At 37.0% G+C, this 19003-nt stretch overlaps 1 protein-coding gene across 1 annotated transcript; it reads left to right on the top strand.

The window, feature by feature from the left end:
* Positions 1-16323: 16323 nt before the first annotated feature.
* Positions 16324-17331, top strand: LOC125196336 (protein FAR1-RELATED SEQUENCE 5-like). Its single transcript, XM_048094819.1, has one exon. The coding sequence runs from the start codon at positions 16324-16326 to the stop codon at positions 17329-17331; it is 1008 nt and encodes a 335-aa protein (XP_047950776.1).
* The last annotated feature ends 1672 nt before the right edge of the window (positions 17332-19003 follow it).

The raw sequence follows: 19003 nt of genomic DNA on the forward strand, positions 1-19003 counted from the left end.
AAGGGCAGTGATTGGGATATCGGCTTCTCTGCGCGTAGTCTGAAGATTATCCAAATACTCAGGGGAAGATATTGCTGCACGATGATTGCATCAATTTACAATAACCAGAGATCAACAATGTTACAACTAGCTCATGATTGGATGGAAGCAAACATGGACAAATTGTATAAGCTAGACAACAAATACAAGAAGTTGTTTAGTTGTAGAAAGAGGAAGTGAACAAAAAACAGTATATTATTTTTATAAAATGAGTGAAGTGTTGTTGACATGACTTGATAGTGTAGTTGATATGAGTTATAATAATTATTGATATGGCTTCTACGTGTAGTTGACATAATTTATAAGTGTAGTTGACATGGCCTCTATGAGTAGTTGACATAACTTATAAGTGTAGTTGACATGGCCTCTATGAGTAGTTGACATATTATGTACCGTAGTTGACATTACTTTTATGACAAGATATGAACCGTAGTTGACATGGCAAGAATTTGTAGTTGACATGAATTTTATGTCCATTGAAAAAGAAAAGCCAACAACTTCAACATTTGAACAACATTGAAAAAAAACCTATGCAATCTTTAATAATATGTCAACTATGAAATCAGTACAACAACTTAAATAGAAATGTCAACAACTTGAATTGAATGTCAACAGCTCAAAAACAATTCTTGTAACTAAAAAATATTTACACCTATTTTTCTTAATTTTTAAATTTTAAATATGTACTGGCAAGATTATCATAAAAAACATGTTAATAGTTTCCATATAAAAACTCAACATTTTGTCCATACCTTAATTATCAAATGTCAATAACTTATAGGAAAAATTTGAACATCTTATCAATAGGCTTCATATAAAATTTCAGAAAACTCAATATTTGGAACAAATTTATAAATTATGGTCATACAATACATGTCAATATAAAGCAAATTAAATGTCAAAAACAAAAAAGAAAATATAAATCATGTCAACTGCCTTTTTTTAATTCAAAAGTTAACGATGTCATTGTCTTTTTTTCTAATAAAATGCCGGAAAAAAAATTTAATTCAAAACCCTCTATTCTACTAACTATTTCGCTAACTCACAAAAAAGCATAGCAATAAATGCCAACAAGAGAGAGATGAGCTACACTCTATTCTATCTTCTTCTCTCTCACAAATAGATTACCGCTCAAAAAATTTCGACTACTCTCTCATATACAAACCCTACATCTACTCGACTTCATCTCTTTTCTAGATTTCTAAATCGATTAAGAGTATTAGGAATGTCAACCGGACAAAAAAACACAAGTGATTCAACTGGATCGTCGGCCTTTCCTGTAAAAACGACATCAGAAACGGAGGTCAACACCAAATCAACAAATAGTACTGAAACGACTCATTCAGGTTAAAGATTTCTTTCGTTTATTAATTGTATGACTTCAATTTCAGTTTTTTAAAACACAGTTTTATTATCTAAAAGATTTTATTTTTAGATTTCATTATTTAATAATCTGATGAGTTCGACTTTTGCTTTTTTAAAACACCAGAAGAATAATTTTGAGGTTAAGTAGTATGTATTTAAATTTTTATGATTATTGACATTAGAAGATGTCTGTTGACATAGTAGTATTGGCATTTTATAAAATAAATGTTAACATAATGTATGCTTGTTTGAATTGTTGTTGACATAGTCATATGGTTCCTATAAAATAGATATGTTCTGTAGAAACAAACGTGAATTCATATGTGAAGTGTCAGAGGATTACAAAGTATATCAACAGGGTATGATGACAATTGTCATATGTATGATTGTAGTTGCTATAAATTTTGAAATGATAATACTGTATTGTTGACATTTTATACAATAATTATTGACATAATGTGAGCTTGTTTAAATGGCTGTGAAGATAGTTATATGGTTGATATAAACTAGATTTGTTCTATTTAGAAAGGATTGTTTATGTTAAACAACATATGACTGCACTTGTCATATATAGGGTTGTAGTTTCTATTAATTTTGATATTATATTACTGTATTGTTGACATTTTTATTGTACTTGCTTTTTAAACCAGAAAAAAAGAACACAACAAAAAGAAAAAGAAGTACATCAATTGATGAGGATGAGTTGATTACATCTGAGATTAGAAGTAAAAGAAAAAATGACAAGAGAAAATTAATTGCTTTTGAGACTAGAAGCAAAAAACAGAATGAAATATATACAGAAGCTAAGGAACAGAAAAAGAAAAGTAATTTCTTTTCTAAAAGGCTTCTAGTCAAAAGGAAGACGTGGTATTTTGTTGAAACACTGAGAAAATTGAATGAGGCCCAGATTAATGCTGTCAAGGACTTGGGTTTTGGGAATACAGAAACGCAGAACACGGTCATACGTAGGGCATTTTTAGGTCATAGTTAATTTATTTTTAGGTCATGCTAACAAAGCATGACCTAAAATGATCTTAACATGACCTAAAACTTGACAGTATAAAACGCAATTTATGTGAAAATGCAAAACTCAACACTATAAAATGCAATTTACCTACAACAAAAATGCAATCTGCGGAAATGCATATACAACTAGATTGCATTTTTATGTTTAAAATATTGCATGTTTTGTGCCACATGGCAGCACCAGATTAGATGTACGTTGTGACTGTAAATAAGGGGGCACCCTAGTGCTCCTATATATATATATATATATATATATATGATTGTGTTAAAATGACAACACCTCTTAAAGTAACACCATACCACCATTCCTAGCCAATTATTTGTACATGTGGACGAATAATAAGCTGCCAAGTGGCAATCATAAAAATTGCTCAAGGGTAAATTTTCACGGACTGCAATATCCAATACGCTAGACTGCAATCTACAGATTGCAGTCTAGCCTTTATACTATTGTAGTCTAGCATATATAATATTGCAGTCTAGCGTGGTGTCACGGTGTCATTTTAAGAGTGTTGTCATTTTAACGCACCCCTATATATATATATATATATATATATATATATATATTGGGGAGCACTATGGTGCCACCATAGATAGGATAACACCATACCACCAATATAGTCCGTTAGATCTCATCGATGGACGCCTAGGATTAAGTTTCGTGAAAAAACACGGGTTTGCAATCTATCTGTATTAGATATTGCAGTCTACTATATTAGATATTGCAGTCGTGGTAAACTGCAATATTATTGTGGTAAGACTGCAATATTCAATGAACATCACTAGGGTAAACTGCAATATTATTGTGGTGAGACTGCAATATTATTGTGCTAAGACTGTTAACTAGGCGAACTTAAGGCAACAAGAAATGTAGACTAGGGTTTCATTTAAAGAGATTTGACCAAGTGTTTAATGAAGTATCAAGGCAATAAATCAACGGCTTTAAATACGAAAACAAGATTTAATAGCTAACATAGGCTAAGCTCAAAAGTCAAAGGTTTATTGTAGCTTCAACAAATCGCAATAGTTCACCACAATATTCTAATTCGAAGAAATAAGTTCAACCAACCAAAGATAATAAGTTTCAAAATATTCAGCGGAAGCATTCCAAGAGAAAGCGAAGCCATGTATGAGGACACGACTACACTCAAAATCCCAACCATCCATATTATTCGATTCAACTGTCTCAACACCACCGACCGCCCGTCGCCGCTCAACCTGCACATAGGGAAAACACATGCAGGGCTGAGTATTTTAAACATACTCAGTGGACTCATGCCAAAACATTTTATAGTTATGCCACCCTTACCATAGTGAACTCGAGGTTTTACCTTTATTTAAAGATAAGCATCGAGTATCACAAAATATATCATGGACTGGCTAGTCAAATAATACCTCTCATTTTCTCATCAATTATCAATTCATATGGTGCGACGAAGTGTGGCCACACTTTCGCCACGAGACCGGCATGACTAGTAAGGATGGCTCCCGATCTCCAGTGTACACTAGCGCCTGATAGGGTTTGCGGCCCTACTCAGACCCGAATTCGTTTATATAGCCCTATAGCCTAATGGAGCGTACTCACAATCTAGGCATCCTGCACACACAATATCCAAAAATATTCATAGGCATGGCATAACAGTTCAATCCACTCTTATTTCTCCACTTTCATAATTTGCAACATAAGAAAGAGTTTAGAATAAAGCCCACCTCGATTTTCTTCGAGTTGAAAAACGCACTTCTTCTTGTTATCACACCGAGAACGCGAACTATCACCTTTAGTTCATATATTTCAAATAAGTCTCAATCATGGATCAAAATCATGCATGATCTCACGTTTCCCTTTTCCCATCGATTATTTTCAATATCACCAATCAAAATCAAAGTACGATTATCATATCGTTTTTATTCACACAACAATTCCAGATTTATCATCAAATCGTGTCACGCATGAGTGTTTCCCACACACAACACACGCACACACACACAACACACGTACACGCCTACCGAGGCGTGCACACACACACACACACGGTCACATACCCACACATGCATCCAAATTCACCGATTAATTTCCCCTTCACTCGTTCTAAATGCATGAGGACTCAAGAACACCGATTGATCGGTAGAAGAAGAAGAGATCAAAATAAAAGTACCTTTTCAATAGAACAATTGGTAGGAAACAAGTAGGATCTTGATTCTTCAACAAATTCTCGAATTGCAGCTTCAATCCTTCTCCAAAAGATGAAGAATTTATGGAGAAAGTAAAAGAAAAATTTGAGAGAGTGGGAGAGAGAGAGAGAGATCGAGTTTGAGGGAGTGGGGGCGTGATTTGTGATGTTAGGGTTAGGTTTCTTACTCTTATTTATAGAGTACAAGATATAATCAAATAATTAAATAAATCAAGATTTGGAAGAGATTTGAGGGGAAGTGGCGTTAAAACCATTGAGGGAAAGGAGGATTTCGAATTTCTTAGGCTATTTAATTAGCTTATGATTAAATTTGAATATTTCACGGAGTAGAATAAAATATCACGGAGCAAGAAAATAATAATAATCTCCCCAAAAATATGGTAGTAGGCGTGATTTTCAAATTCCTACTTCAAGGAATTAATTGAAATCCAAATTTAATTAGGATATGGTAAGATCTTCTTAGATTTGGCAAGATATGCTACGATATTTGAATTTATTTATGGAAGTGAATAAACAAAGGATCAAATAATATAATAAAATAATCCCTTCTCCCATAATATAAGGGATTTTCGAAAATCCCATTATATGACAAGGGTTTCGAAAATTTCATCAACAAAATAAGGAATATTCGGACTTTGGATTTAATTCGGATAATTATCTCAAGCAATAATTTAAATCCAAGAAAATAGGATTTCTTCCTTAATAAATAGGAAGGGTCGAAAATTCCACATACCCAAATAATGCTCCTATTAAATTCTCACTCATCCCTTAGGATAATATTTCACCACAATTATTATTTCTTCCCACATTAAAATATCCACATATTCGGATTTGACCTCCACTTCACATTTTCAAATGACTTTGACCATTCCACGGCCACGTCATATTTTCCACAATATTGACTATTCAATAGCCACGTCACATATTCAACAAGTTTGACTATTCAACTCAAACTCAACTCAATATCGCAATTAGGTCACAAAGAATATTGCAATAAATTATTTATCATTTAATTCCACATATATCATAGCATTAAAAGCATTTAATGCAAAAATTTCCACGTCACAAAAATTAGGGTTCGAAAAAGCGGGGCGTTACACCACCATTCCTAGCCAATCATTTGTACACGTGGACGAATAATCAGCTGCCATGTGGCAATTATAAAAAATTCGCAAGGGCAAATTTACGCGGACTGTAACATCCAATAATCTAGACTACAAGGTGACGCGGCCTGCAATATCCAATACGCTAGACTGCAATCTATACATTGTTGTAGATTGATGTAGACGCGTTTATACTATCCGATTTGTCAGTTCTCACTTCCACTTGAATCTCTTCGAGTTTCGCATCCATTCGTTGTGCTGCAACGATTCTTGTTTTCAAATTTGGCTCCACCACTAAGGTGGCGATTCGTCCTTCCACCGTTTCAGGTGCCCTTATCACTTCCAATCGCAAATTACTAAACTCTCGTATCAAAATTTCCTCCTCCGTCAGGAAAGCTAGTTACGAATGATCCTTTCGGCTCAAAGCATCTTCCACCACATTTGCTTTGCCGGGGTTTTAATTGATACCAAAATCGTAGTCCTTCACAAGTTCGAGCCACCTTCGTTGTCGCATGTTCAAGTCCTTCTGCTCGAAGAAATATTTCAAGCTCTTGTGATCCGTAAAGATTTCGCATCGAACTCCGTAGAGATGATGCCTCCAAATCTTTAGGGCATGAACTACTGCTGCTAACTCCAAATCGTGTGTTGGGTAATTCAACTCGTGTGGTCTCAACTGTCGTGACGCGTAGGCGATCACCTTGTTGTTTTGCATCAACACACATCCTAGTCCAACCTTCGAAGCATCGGTGTAGACTACGTAGTTTACTCCAGACTCTGGCACAACTAAAACTGGCGCGGTTGTCAATTTCTCCTTTAGGAGTTGAAAGCTTGCTTCACACTCCGGGGTCCAATTCACCTTGACTCCCTTCTTAAGGTTTTGGGTCATTGGTCTCGCTATCTTGGAGAACCCTTTTATAAACCTTCGGTAGTATCCTGCCAAGCCTAGGAAACTCCGAATCTCGTTTGGGGTTGATGGTGACTTCTATTGTTGTACGGCTTCAACTTTGGCGGGGTCCACTCTGATTCCTTCTGCCGATACGATATGTCCAAGAAAGTTTACTTCTTTCAGCCAAAATTCACACTTGCTGAATTTGGCGTATAGCTTCTCGGTCCTCAAGGTCTCCAAAGCGATTCGTAGATGCTCCTCATGCTCCTTCTCGTTCCTCGAGTAGACTAAAACGTCATCGATAAATACTAGGACGAATTTATCCAAGTACGGGTGGAAAACCCGATTCATCAAATCCATGAATACCGCTGGGGCATTCGTTAATCCAAACGGCATCATAACGAACTCGTAGTGTCCATATCTTGTGCGAAATACAGTCTTGGGTATATCCTCCCTTCGAACTCGTAGCTGGTGATATCCGGACCTCAAGTCCATCTTTGAAAAGACTCCGGCTCCTCGAAGTTGATCGAACAAGTCATCGATCCTCGGCAGTGGATACTTGTTCTTAAGAGTCAACTTGTTTAGCTCCCTATAGTCGATGCACATCCTCATCGATCCATCCTTCTTCTTTACGAAAAGAACTGGTGCGCCCCACGGCGAAACACTAGGCCTAACAAAACCTAGGTCCATGAGCTCTTGGAGTTGTATCTTGAGTTCCTCCAACTCCTTAGGCGCCATTCGATACGGTGCCTTGGATACGGGTGCGGCTCCCGGCTCGAGATCGATGGTGAACTCCAATTGTCGATCTGGCGGCGGTCCAGGTAACACTTCAGGAAAAACGTCTGGAAATTCCCGCACAACAGCGACGTCTTCCTCTCTTCTTTCATCATTTTCATCGCCGTGAAGATAGACGAGATAGGCAGGTCGCCCCTTTCTCATCATCGCGGTAGCTTGCGGTGCAGAGATTATCGTGGTTCGCCGGTTCCTCGAGATGCCATGATACATGATGGGTTCCCTTCCCGGAGCTTGTAGGGATATTTGTCTCTCCTTACAACGAATTGTTGCAAAATTTGCGGCCAACCAATCCATTCCTAGGATTACGTCGATATCTCTCATCGCCATAATTTGCAAGTCGTGAGCGACTAACTTAAGTTCTCCCATAACAATTTCTATGTTCGAGCACGTTCGAGATATTTCTATCATTCCTCCTACTGGTGAGGACACCATCATTCTATGTTCAGATTCACTAGAAGGCAAGCCCAAAGTGTGCACACATAGCTCAGATATAAATGAATGCGATGCGCCCGTGTCAAATAACACAACAACGGGGGTATCGAGAATTTCACCCATACCTGTCAAGTTTCCTTTCTCACGATCATCTTGCTCTTTCTTCGGCTTCTTTTGTTCCAGCGCGAACACTCTAGCTTGTTGAGGAAGTCTTGGGCGGTGAGGTTGTTGCTGCCGCGACGATGGGTCGCGATTTCCTCTTGATTCATTTTGCGGTGCCCTCGATTGCTGATGGGATCCTTGATCGTTCTGCCTTGATCCCGATCCTACCTTGTTATTGGCACACTCCCTAGAGAAGTGGCCGTTTCCTCCGCAGGTGTAACACTTGACGACATTCTGATATCGGCATTCTCCGAAATGGTACTTAGAGCACACATTGCACTGCGGTGCCCTGGGTCGATAGTCTTCTCTCTGGCTAGACGTACGTTGCCCTCCTCCGTGCTGGGGTCGATGCTGATTCGACTAGTGCCGTTTTCCGTCGTAGGAATTCCTAGCATCCTCCCACTTCCTCTTCTCTCGGGAGTGATGTGATGGGGGTAAGGACGGTGTAGAGTTCTCCTGATACGACCTCACGTGTTGGACCCATGACGAGAGCCATGACGAGGCGGCTTCGGGATGGACTCACAACTTTCATTCAAAAGTCCAAGCGGGAGGAGCCTAGGAGGACGGATGAGCCAAAGTTGAGGATCGTGCTGAAGAACGAGGGCCGACCAGTTGGATTCAACTGGAAATCGTCCTATTGAGATGACATCCGAAAGCTATTAAACTACCACCATTGTCTTCGTCTTGGAAACAGCTTCGCGTGGGTATCTTGCACATCCCAATCGGAGTCCGAATGAGGGAGTTATGGCGGTTTTACGGAAGTCGCGCAGAGAAGGCCGGGAGCTTCGGGAAAAACGCCCGACCGGGCGTTTCGCTTGTGAAAATCGCCCGGGGACAGGGAAAACGCCCGGGTCGGGCATTTTGGCATGTGAAAAATGCCCGACCGGGCGATTATGCTGATTTTTAGATTTTGTGGGCCAACTTTCTATTTTTGGACCCATAGTATAAATACCTCTTGATGTCATTTCTTTTCTTTAGGTTTTTGCTGAATTATATGCTTGAGAGCTTTGTTTCCTCTTGAAGAGGGTTTCTATCCAATTCCTAGATTTAGGTTGCTTGAATCCATCAATTGCTAGTTCAAGCATGGGATTTCCATCAATTGCTAGTTCAAGCATGGATCAAGTAGAGGTATGCTTCGAGGTTTGTGGTTCCCTTGAAGATCTAGCCATGGATGCATGTTAGTATGTTGTAAGTGTCTTAGCTTGCCTCATCAATGACTATGTATCACAATTTCCACTCTATCCAATGTTACTTCTTGTTTTGATCATCTTAGTTTCCTAAATTCTTGTTGGGTTGCCATTATTGATACAATAGAAAATCTACTTCATAAAAATATTAGATCAATCACCTACAAATTGGGTAAATCCTTGGGAAATGGATCACAAAATACATGGATCCACATAATTTGGTATCTAGAGCCTAGTACCCACTAGGTGTTTGATCTATTGTTGCTTTGGGTTGGGTTATTTTTCCTTTTGTCCTTTGTTTTTGCTCTGTTTTGTTGGGATGATCGGATTGATCAATTGTGCTTAGATTAAGCTGAAATTTGGTGTGTATGATCTATGTTATGTGACCTACGTACCTGCAAAATTTCATCAAAATGAGGGTTATTAGGTTATCACCATAAATATGGGTTATGATATGATCACATCCCTATATATATATATATATATAGGGGTGTATTCAGATTAAAACCATAATGTATATTAAAACATCAAACCATGTAAAATAATGTACATTATACACACTAATAATGTACATTTTATTCATGTATAATGTACTGTCAGCATAATGTACAGAATTCATATAATGTAAATGTACATTATTAGTGTGTACAATATTTAGAACAGTACATTATACATGAATAAAATGTACATTATTTACATGGTTTGATGTTTTAATATACATTATGGTTTTCATCTGAATACACCCCTATATATATATATATATATATATATATATATATATATGTCGACGGACGGAGGTGTGGAGATAATATCATATCAAGATATGTTCGCAATTTCGTTCTCGCAAGTTCGTTCGCCTCGCATTCGGCGTTTTTATGCCTCCAAGTTCGATATCGTCATACAAATTTTCCAATCACAACACGATTTTCAACTAAGCATAGCATGCTCAAGTTCAACTCATAACGTTGTTCATCGAACAATCACGCAATCACAAATCATATAAAATTTCCATAGAGTTTTATTCGTTCAACTCATAACAGTCTTAACATATAATCACTTGCATAACAACATTCATCATTTGTTTTGCATAATCACAATCTGCAATTTCGCATGCATGCATAATCATCATTTTATACTCCAACACAAATTTCCAAATATCACAACAACTCCCATTCGCTTCAACTTCCAACATTTCATAATTCAAATCAATATTCAAAGATACGGGTTACCTCATTCTTCGTGGTTGAGCGGAGACGAGTCGTGGTGTTGAGTCTTCGACGATATTATTTAATCAATTCCCACAAATTTCAGATTTTAAGACAACAAGACTCTTGGGTCCAGAGCGGAAAGAACTGAGGCTCTGATACCAACTGTAACAGCCCGGCATTTCTAGGGTATAATAAATACGGTGACTGTTAACTAGGCGAACTTAAGGCAACAAGAAATGTAGACTAGGGTTTCATTTAAAGAGATTTGACCAAGTGTTTAATGAAGTATCAAGGCAATAAATCAACGGCTTTAAATACGAAAACAAGATTTAATAGCTAACATAGGCTAAGCTCAAAAGTCAAAGGTTTATTGTAGCTTCAACAAATCACAATAGTTCACCACAATATTCTAATTCGAAGAAATAAGTTCAACCAACCAAAGATAATGAGTTTCAAAATATTCAGCGGAAGCATTCCAAGAGAAAGCGAAGCCATGTATGAGGACACGACTACACTCAAAATCCCAACCATCCATATTATTCGATTCAACTGTCTCAACACCACCGACCGTCCGTCGCCGCTCAACCTGCACATAGGGAAAACACATGCAGGGCTGAGTATTTTAAACATACTCAGTGGACTCATGCCAAAACATTTTATAGTTATGCCACCCTTACCATAGTGAACTCGAGGTTTTACATTTATTTAAAGATAAGCATCGAGTATCACAAAATATATCATGGACTGGCCAGTCAAATAATACCTCCCATTTTCTCATCAATTATCAATTCATATGGTGCGACGAAGTGTGGCCACACTTTCGCCCACGAGACCGGCCGACTAGCAAGGACGGCTCCCGATCTCCAGTGTACACTAGCCTGATAGGGTTTGCGGCCCTACTCAGACCCGAATTCGTTTATATAGCCCTATAGCCTAATGGAGCGTACTCACAATCTAGGCATCAGGCACACACAATATCCAAAAATATTCATAGGCATTGCATAACAGTTCAATCCACTCTTATTTCTCCACTTTCATAATTTGCAACATAAGAAAGAGTTTAGAATAAAGCCCACCTCGATTTCCTTCGAGTTGAAAAACGCACTTCTTCTTGATATCACACCGAGAACGCGAACTATCACCTTTAGTTCATATATTTCAAATAAGTCTCAATCATGGATCAAAATCATGCATGATCTCACGTTTCCCTTTTTCCATCGATTATTTTCAATATCACCAATCAAAATCAAAGTACGATTATCATATCGTTTATTCACACAACAATTCCAGATTTATCATCAAATCGTGTCACGCATGAGGGTTTCCCACACACAACACACGCACACACACACAACACACGTACACGCCTATCGAGGCGTGCACACACACACACACACGGTCACATACCCACACATGCATCCAAATTCACCGATTAATTTCCCCTTCACTCGTTCTAAATGCATGAGGACTCAAGAACACCGATTGATCGGTAGAAGAAGAAGAGATCAAAATAAAAATACCTTTTCAATAGAACAATCGGTAGGAAACAATTAGGATCTTGATTTTTCAACAAATTCTCGAATTGCAGCTTCAATCCTTCTCCAAAAGATGAAGAATTTATGGAGAAAGTAGAAGAAAAATTTGAGAGAGTGGGAGAGAGAGAGATCGAGTTTGAGGGAGTGGGGTCGTGATTTGTGATGCTAGGGTTTGGTTTCTTACTCTTATTTATAGATTACAAGATATAATCCAATAATTAAATAAATCAAGATTTGGAAGAGATTTGAGAGGAGGTGGCGTTAAAACCGTTGAGGGAAAGGAGGATTTCGAATTTCTTAGGCTATTTTATTAGCCTATGATTAAATTTGAATATTTCACGGAGTAGAATAAAATATCACGGAGCAAGAAAATAATAATAATCTCCCCAAAAATATGGTAGTAGGCGTGATTTTCAAATTCCTACTCCAAGGAATTAATTGAAATCCTAATTTAATTAGGATATGGTAAGATCTTCTTAGATTTGGCAAGATATGCTACGATATTTGAATTTATTTATGGAAGAGAATAAATAAGGGATCAAATAATATAATAAAAATAATCTTTTCTCCAATAATATAAGGGATTTTCGAAAATCCCATTATATAACAAGGGTTTCGAAAATTTCATCAACAAAATAAGGAATATTCGGACTTTGGATTTAATTCGGATAATTATCCCAAGCAATAATTTAAATCCAAGAAAATAGGATTTCTTCCTCAATAAATAGGAAGGGTCGAAAATTCCACATACCCAAATAATGCTCCTATTAAATTCTCACTCAACCCTTAGGATAATATTTCACCACAATTATTATTTCTTCCCACATTAAAATATCCACATATTCGAATTTCACCTCCACTTCACATTTTCCAACGACTTTGACCATTCCACGGCCACGTCATATTTTCCACAATATTGACTATTCAATAGCCACGTCACATATACAACGAGTTTGACTATTCAACTCAAACTCAACTCAATATCGCAATTAGGTCACAAAGAATATTGCAATAAATTATTTATCATTTAATTCCACATATATCATAGCATTAAAAGCATTTAATGCAAAAAATTCCACGTCACAAAAATTAGGGTTCGAAAAATCGGGGCGTTAGCCAATCATTTGTACACGTGGACGAATAATCAGCTGCCATGTGGCAATTATAAAAAATTCGCAAGGGCAAATTTACGCGGACTGTAACATCCAATACTCTAGACTGCAAGGTGACGCGGCCTGCAATATCCAATACGCTAGACTGCAATCTATACATTGTTGTAGATTGATGTAGACGCGTTTATACTATTGCAGTCTAGCATATATAATATTGAAGTCTAGTGTGGTGTCACAGTGTCATTTTAAGAGTGTTTTCATTTTAACGCACCCATATATATATATATATGTATATATATATATACATATATAGAGGGGAGTGATCAATTGCTACCTCATCATTTAATTGCTAACTACAACTAATTTAAGGCCACATGATTTTAAAAAACGTGTGGCCTACAATTTTTCACGTGTAATTTTCGTTTTTATTAATTAAATTGAAAAAGATAAAAAAAAAACGCCAAATTAGGGTTTTGGATGAAAATGTCAATATAGTGTTTCGAAAATATCAACACAATGCTTTGAGAATGTCAACACAAATTTAGGATTGACAATGTATATGTTTTATATTGACATATTATCTTAGCTACATTGACATTAACTTGTGTACGAAAAATACGAAAATTCTAGATTTTTTTTTTCAAATTTTGACGTCGGAACATATGCATGTAGTATATCGTTGGAATCCTTATAAAATTATCTTTAATTTGATATATGTTATATGAATTTAAAGTTTTGGGATTTCTTTTAAAAGTTAATTATAACTAACTTGACATTAATACCCCTATTGATTTTTATTGAAATTAATCCTATAGCCTTATTGACGTTTTTTGTTGATCGTGTTGACATTTTGTGGTTGATGATCTAGGCCTTTAATTTGAATATCTAATGACTATTATTGAATTGTAGTTAGCAATATAACACTCCCCTATATATATATATAGCGATGTGCTAATATGACAACCCCTTCTAATATGACACCATACCACCAATTTCAGCCCTAGGATCTAGAAATCGGATGGTTGAGAAGCTGCCATATGGCAGCCCATTTTATTTTTATTTAATCAAATTATAATGCTAAAGGGCAAATTGGGAAATCTCTTTTTCATCTTCTAAGAAACAATTCACGCTTCAAGCCACTTTCCTTACCACCATTCTCAATTCACGCCAATTGAAGGTGTCTTTTGCAAATTACCCAGCAAACTCGATTTCGAGTCTCGATTTCATGCAATGGGCTTCAATCCAGTTTGAGTTCATCTCAATTTGACCTATTCAATCACCCAAACTCACACGAACTGTGCGATCCATCTCAATTTGATTCCTCTAGAATTTCCAGCGATTTCTCTGCAATCACATCACTGTGCAATCAATTTTCTGTTCTCTCTGTAATTCATTACAAATTCGTTCAAATATGGGTGAATTAATTATCGATTTTGATCTGGATGTTTTTCCAGCAGGTGGATTTCGTCATTACCTCAATTCTCGATCAATTTTTCATGTGATGTCTGTCGCACTATGGATTATTGTCATATTTAGTGATGGATTGTTTGCCAATTTTGTCAGATTGAAGAGTATTTTGTGATTTTGATTGTAGGGAAAGTTTTTGTTGAATGTTTCTCTGTTTCTGATTCTGTTTTGTATGATTTGTTGTTTTACGTGTTACATCTTGCTGTTTTATTATATGGTTGCATAGTTTGTTCTAATTGTTGTTTGATTGTGTTTTGTTATATTTTGATTGCCTAGTTATGTTTTGTTATATTCTGATTATGTAGTACTAATTGTGTAGTTTGCTCATTCCGATTCTGTTTAGTAGTTTTAGTAATTGCTGTCATATTGCTGTCAGATTTTCGTATGCAATAATTGTTATTTTATGTGTATCACATTGCTGTTCACCTAATTGTTAATTGCAGTCAATTGTATCTTAACTAAGTTCCCTCATGTTTTATCATTTGAACCAGTTGCATGTGTGCCAGCATGCCCCGATGAACTCCGTCCTTATGTTGGAAAGAAATTCCATTCATTAGATGAGGGCATCGCCTTTTATGAAGGTTATGGGCGTGAAACTGGTTTCGATGTGCGTAAACGTGGAATCAAATCTACTAGAGATGTTGTTACGTGGCAATACCTTGTTTGTAACAGAGAGGGATTGAAGGTGGGGATTGAAATGGACCAGATGCATGTACAAGAGGGTTTTATAACCAAACGTAGACGCACATCCAAAAGGTGTGAATGTCGGGCGCGAATATCACTCAAGTATGTATCTGAGGTTGGATTTGTGGGTTATATTGTTCAAGAATTTGTGGAAGTTCACAATCATAGTATGATTGAACTTCCTTTTAGATGTTACATGCATATTAACCGTAGGTTGGGTGAAGTACACAGGAATATGGGACTGCACGAAAGGTAATATTGGACCCACTATGACATTCAAATTCTTGAATGAGTTCTTGCGTGGCTATGACACTGTGGGAATCACCGTGGCAGAACTTAGGAATTATGTCCAGGGTCTGAAAACTTATGTCGAAGGTTCTGATGCACAAATGTTGTTAGATGAAATGGCGGGGAAAAAGAAGGCATGTCCTGATTTCACATATCACTATCAGCTTGGGAGTTCAAAAGAGTTGAAATCTCTTTTCTGGTACGATGCAATATCTAATCGGAATTATCAACTGTATGGTGATGTTGTCTCCTTCGACTCCACATACAATACCAATAGGTAATGCCTTCTTCGTTTATATATAAATTATGCATTCCATGTGTTAGGTTTCTATTTGGATAACATTGTAGATTAGGACTCTAATATTTGCAGTCTATTGTGTATTATATTGCAGTTTTTGGACTCTAATACTGCAGTTTACTGTTTATATGTATGAAACAGGTATTGCATGATATTCTCACCCTTCACGGGCAAGGACAACATGGAAACCTAGTCACATTTGGAGCTGCACTCTTATCCAATGAGACCACAAAATCTTATTCATGGCTCTTCAAGCATTTTGTGGAATCCATGGGTCAAGCTCCTAAGATGATTGTTACTGACCAAGATAGAGGTATGAGAGCTGCCATTCGTGATGTTTTGGTGGATACAAAGCATAGATGGTGTATGTGGCACATTATGCTTAAACTTACCGACAAAATTCCAAGGAGATCTCTAGAAAATGAAGAGTTGAAAAAGGAGATTAGTGCTTGTGTGTGGTCTGAGGTACTAGAGCCGAAAGAGTTTGAATTGGATGGGGATAATGGAGCGTTATGAGCTTCTTCATGTCGAGTGGTTTGTAACAATGTTCGACGATAGAGAGATGTGGGTCCTTGCCTACTTTAGAGACTTTCCCATGGGGTCTCTTATTAGGACGACGTCTGTTTCCGAGTCTGAGAATAGCTTCTATAAAACATTCACGGGACCTCGCTCCAATCTAGTTGAGTTCATCATGAATTTTGATCATGCATTGGCTGCACAAAGAAATTCAAGCTCGAAGTTAGATTATATGGATTCAACTATTATACCTCCGTTCTCCAGTCAATTGGTATTGGAAAAACATGCTGCAACAGAGTACACTGATCACATGTTCAAGAGAGTGCAACATGAGATAGTGGACGCATTGCACCATTGCAGCACTGATGGTTTGTTGAAAAATGATCTGTTAGAGATCTCCACAATAAAGGACAAGTATAGTAAATCTTGGGTTGTTACCTACACGACCAGTGAGGATTCGTATTCCTGTTCTTGCAAATTGTTTGGGAGAGAGGGACTTCTTTGTAGCCATATATTTTTGTTTTTTAAGAACAGGTTTTTGAAGGTTATACTTGATAAGTACTTCCACGTGAGGTGGTTGAAGACTGCCTTAGCTGATGCTATTCGTGGACCAGCTCGAAGTTTGGGAGATCCTGAAATTCTATCAGATCCAAACCAGCTGTCAAAGAATAAAGTTGCTGACATATTTTTCAGTTACATGAAAAAATTTGATGGTGATAGTGCCATCATTGATTTGTTTTCAGCTGGAATTGATGAGCTTGGGAAGTGTCTTATGACTAGAATCCATGAACCATCTTTAGCAGACAAGGATAAGCCAGTTAAAGATTTCTATTTTGCTGAAAAGCCAGCTATGGTTAGAGTACAGCCACCATCAGTTGTGTCCACCAAAGGTTCGAAAAGTGATTCTAAAAGCCGTTTGGTGTCCGCGAAGGAAAAGGCTATAAAGTTGAACAACAAACCATTGCGTCAGTGCAAAGAATGTGGAGAATTTGGTCCCCATGACTTTAGGAACTGTGGTCGACAAAAGGGAAAATAAAATCGTTAGTTCATTTTTACATTATCAGGTTGCAGTCTTATACAGAAGATATTGCAGTATTAGGGTAGATATATTGCAGTCTAATGAAACGAGTGCAGACACACTATTTGCTTCTTTCTATTACTTCATTAATTTCACCAGACAGTAGGATTAAATATTAATTTTATACTATTGTTTCCAAGTTGCCTTTCATTTCTGTCTAATGAAAAAATCATTAAAAATAGTTAAAGTGCATATATAATAAAGTAAAAGCGAGGATAACGTAGATAAGACTATTCCCTATATTCTTCTCGCTTTTACTTTACTATACATCCACTTTAACTATTTATTACGATTTTTTCAAAACGAGTGCGAAAAAGAAGTGACTCAACTTAGTTGGGACGGAGGGATTATGTTTTATGATGTCAACTGTATCATAGAACTAAAATGATTTCAGATCTCATTTTAAAAAAGTTGTCACCCTACACACGAAGTAGTACATTTTATCGATTATATGACATACATAGAGAGTGTGTGTGTACTGACCGCTAAAGGCGATGCCGGCACTGGCGATGACACATGTCTGAACGACGGTATTCTCTTGCCTTGTGAAAGGGTGGTTGAGGAATCCAGCTTTGTGTAGAATCTTTGTCCAAGAATTGACAAAAAGGAATCCAAGCAGGCCAACAGAGACACCGAGAGAGGGGACAATCCCAGTTGTGAGGTTGAGCTTCATCACAATGAAGGTGAACAATATGCTCAGCATAAAGCTCACCACCAAAGCCCTCACTGTCAGCTGATCTTGCCACCGTGGCACCTCCTTGCTCTAAAAAATCTTCTCTATGGACTCATCTTCCATCAACTCTATGCTTCTGCCACTCATATTTTTCAATTTTTTTTTTGCTGCTTTTGCTAAATGATTATGGCTTACTACTTTCTTTCACTTTTATTTATACTACTATTTCTCCTAAGTCAAAACTACATACCCTTTACACAACATAGTCATAAATAACAATCTTATTATGTACTTTACACTTTTTGTAAAATGGAAAATAGAGATAATTGAGCTGCATATTGTATCATCTGATCTTAATGGTATTGGCATAGTTGGCTCAATTAATGCTATTGAATTATAACCACAATTGCGTCCAGCAAGGACCAGATCTAATTTGAAATGTAGTACTCCCTCCGTCCCATTAAAGATGACCCACTTTCCTTTTTAGTTTGTCCCAACCAAGATGATCCATTACCAAAAATGGAAACCCCTTTATTTCTACTTTATCTCTCTCTCTTACTTTACTCTCTCCACTCAACACACAAAATAAAGTTGCATAAAATCCCGTGCCGCCCAAGAAAGGGGTCATCTTCCTTGGGACGGAGGGAGTACTACTTAATACTACCTCCATCCCTGAAAATTTGTCTCATTTTTCCATTTCAGTCCGTCCCCCAAAATTTGTCCCATTTCACTTTTACCATTTTTGGTAGTAGACCTCATATTCCACTAACTCATTTCTACTCACATTTTATTATAAAACTAATATATAAAAGTAGGACTCACAATTCACTAACTTTTTCAACTCAATTTCCATTACATTTCTTATAACCCGTGCCAGGTCAAAGTGGGACAAATTTTTAAGGACGGATGTAGTATTTTTTTTTTATTTACTATCACCCTCCCTTCCAATAAATATGA

This window comes from Salvia hispanica, chromosome 1, assembly GCF_023119035.1.
Source record: "Salvia hispanica cultivar TCC Black 2014 chromosome 1, UniMelb_Shisp_WGS_1.0, whole genome shotgun sequence".
NCBI classification, from domain to species: domain Eukaryota; kingdom Viridiplantae; phylum Streptophyta; class Magnoliopsida; order Lamiales; family Lamiaceae; genus Salvia; species Salvia hispanica.

What these genes read in the sequence shown, in the direction of transcription:
- LOC125196336 (XM_048094819.1), top strand. Translation starts at nt 16,324, where the DNA reads ATGTTCGACGATAGAGAGATGTGGGTCCTTGCCTACTTTAGAGACTTT.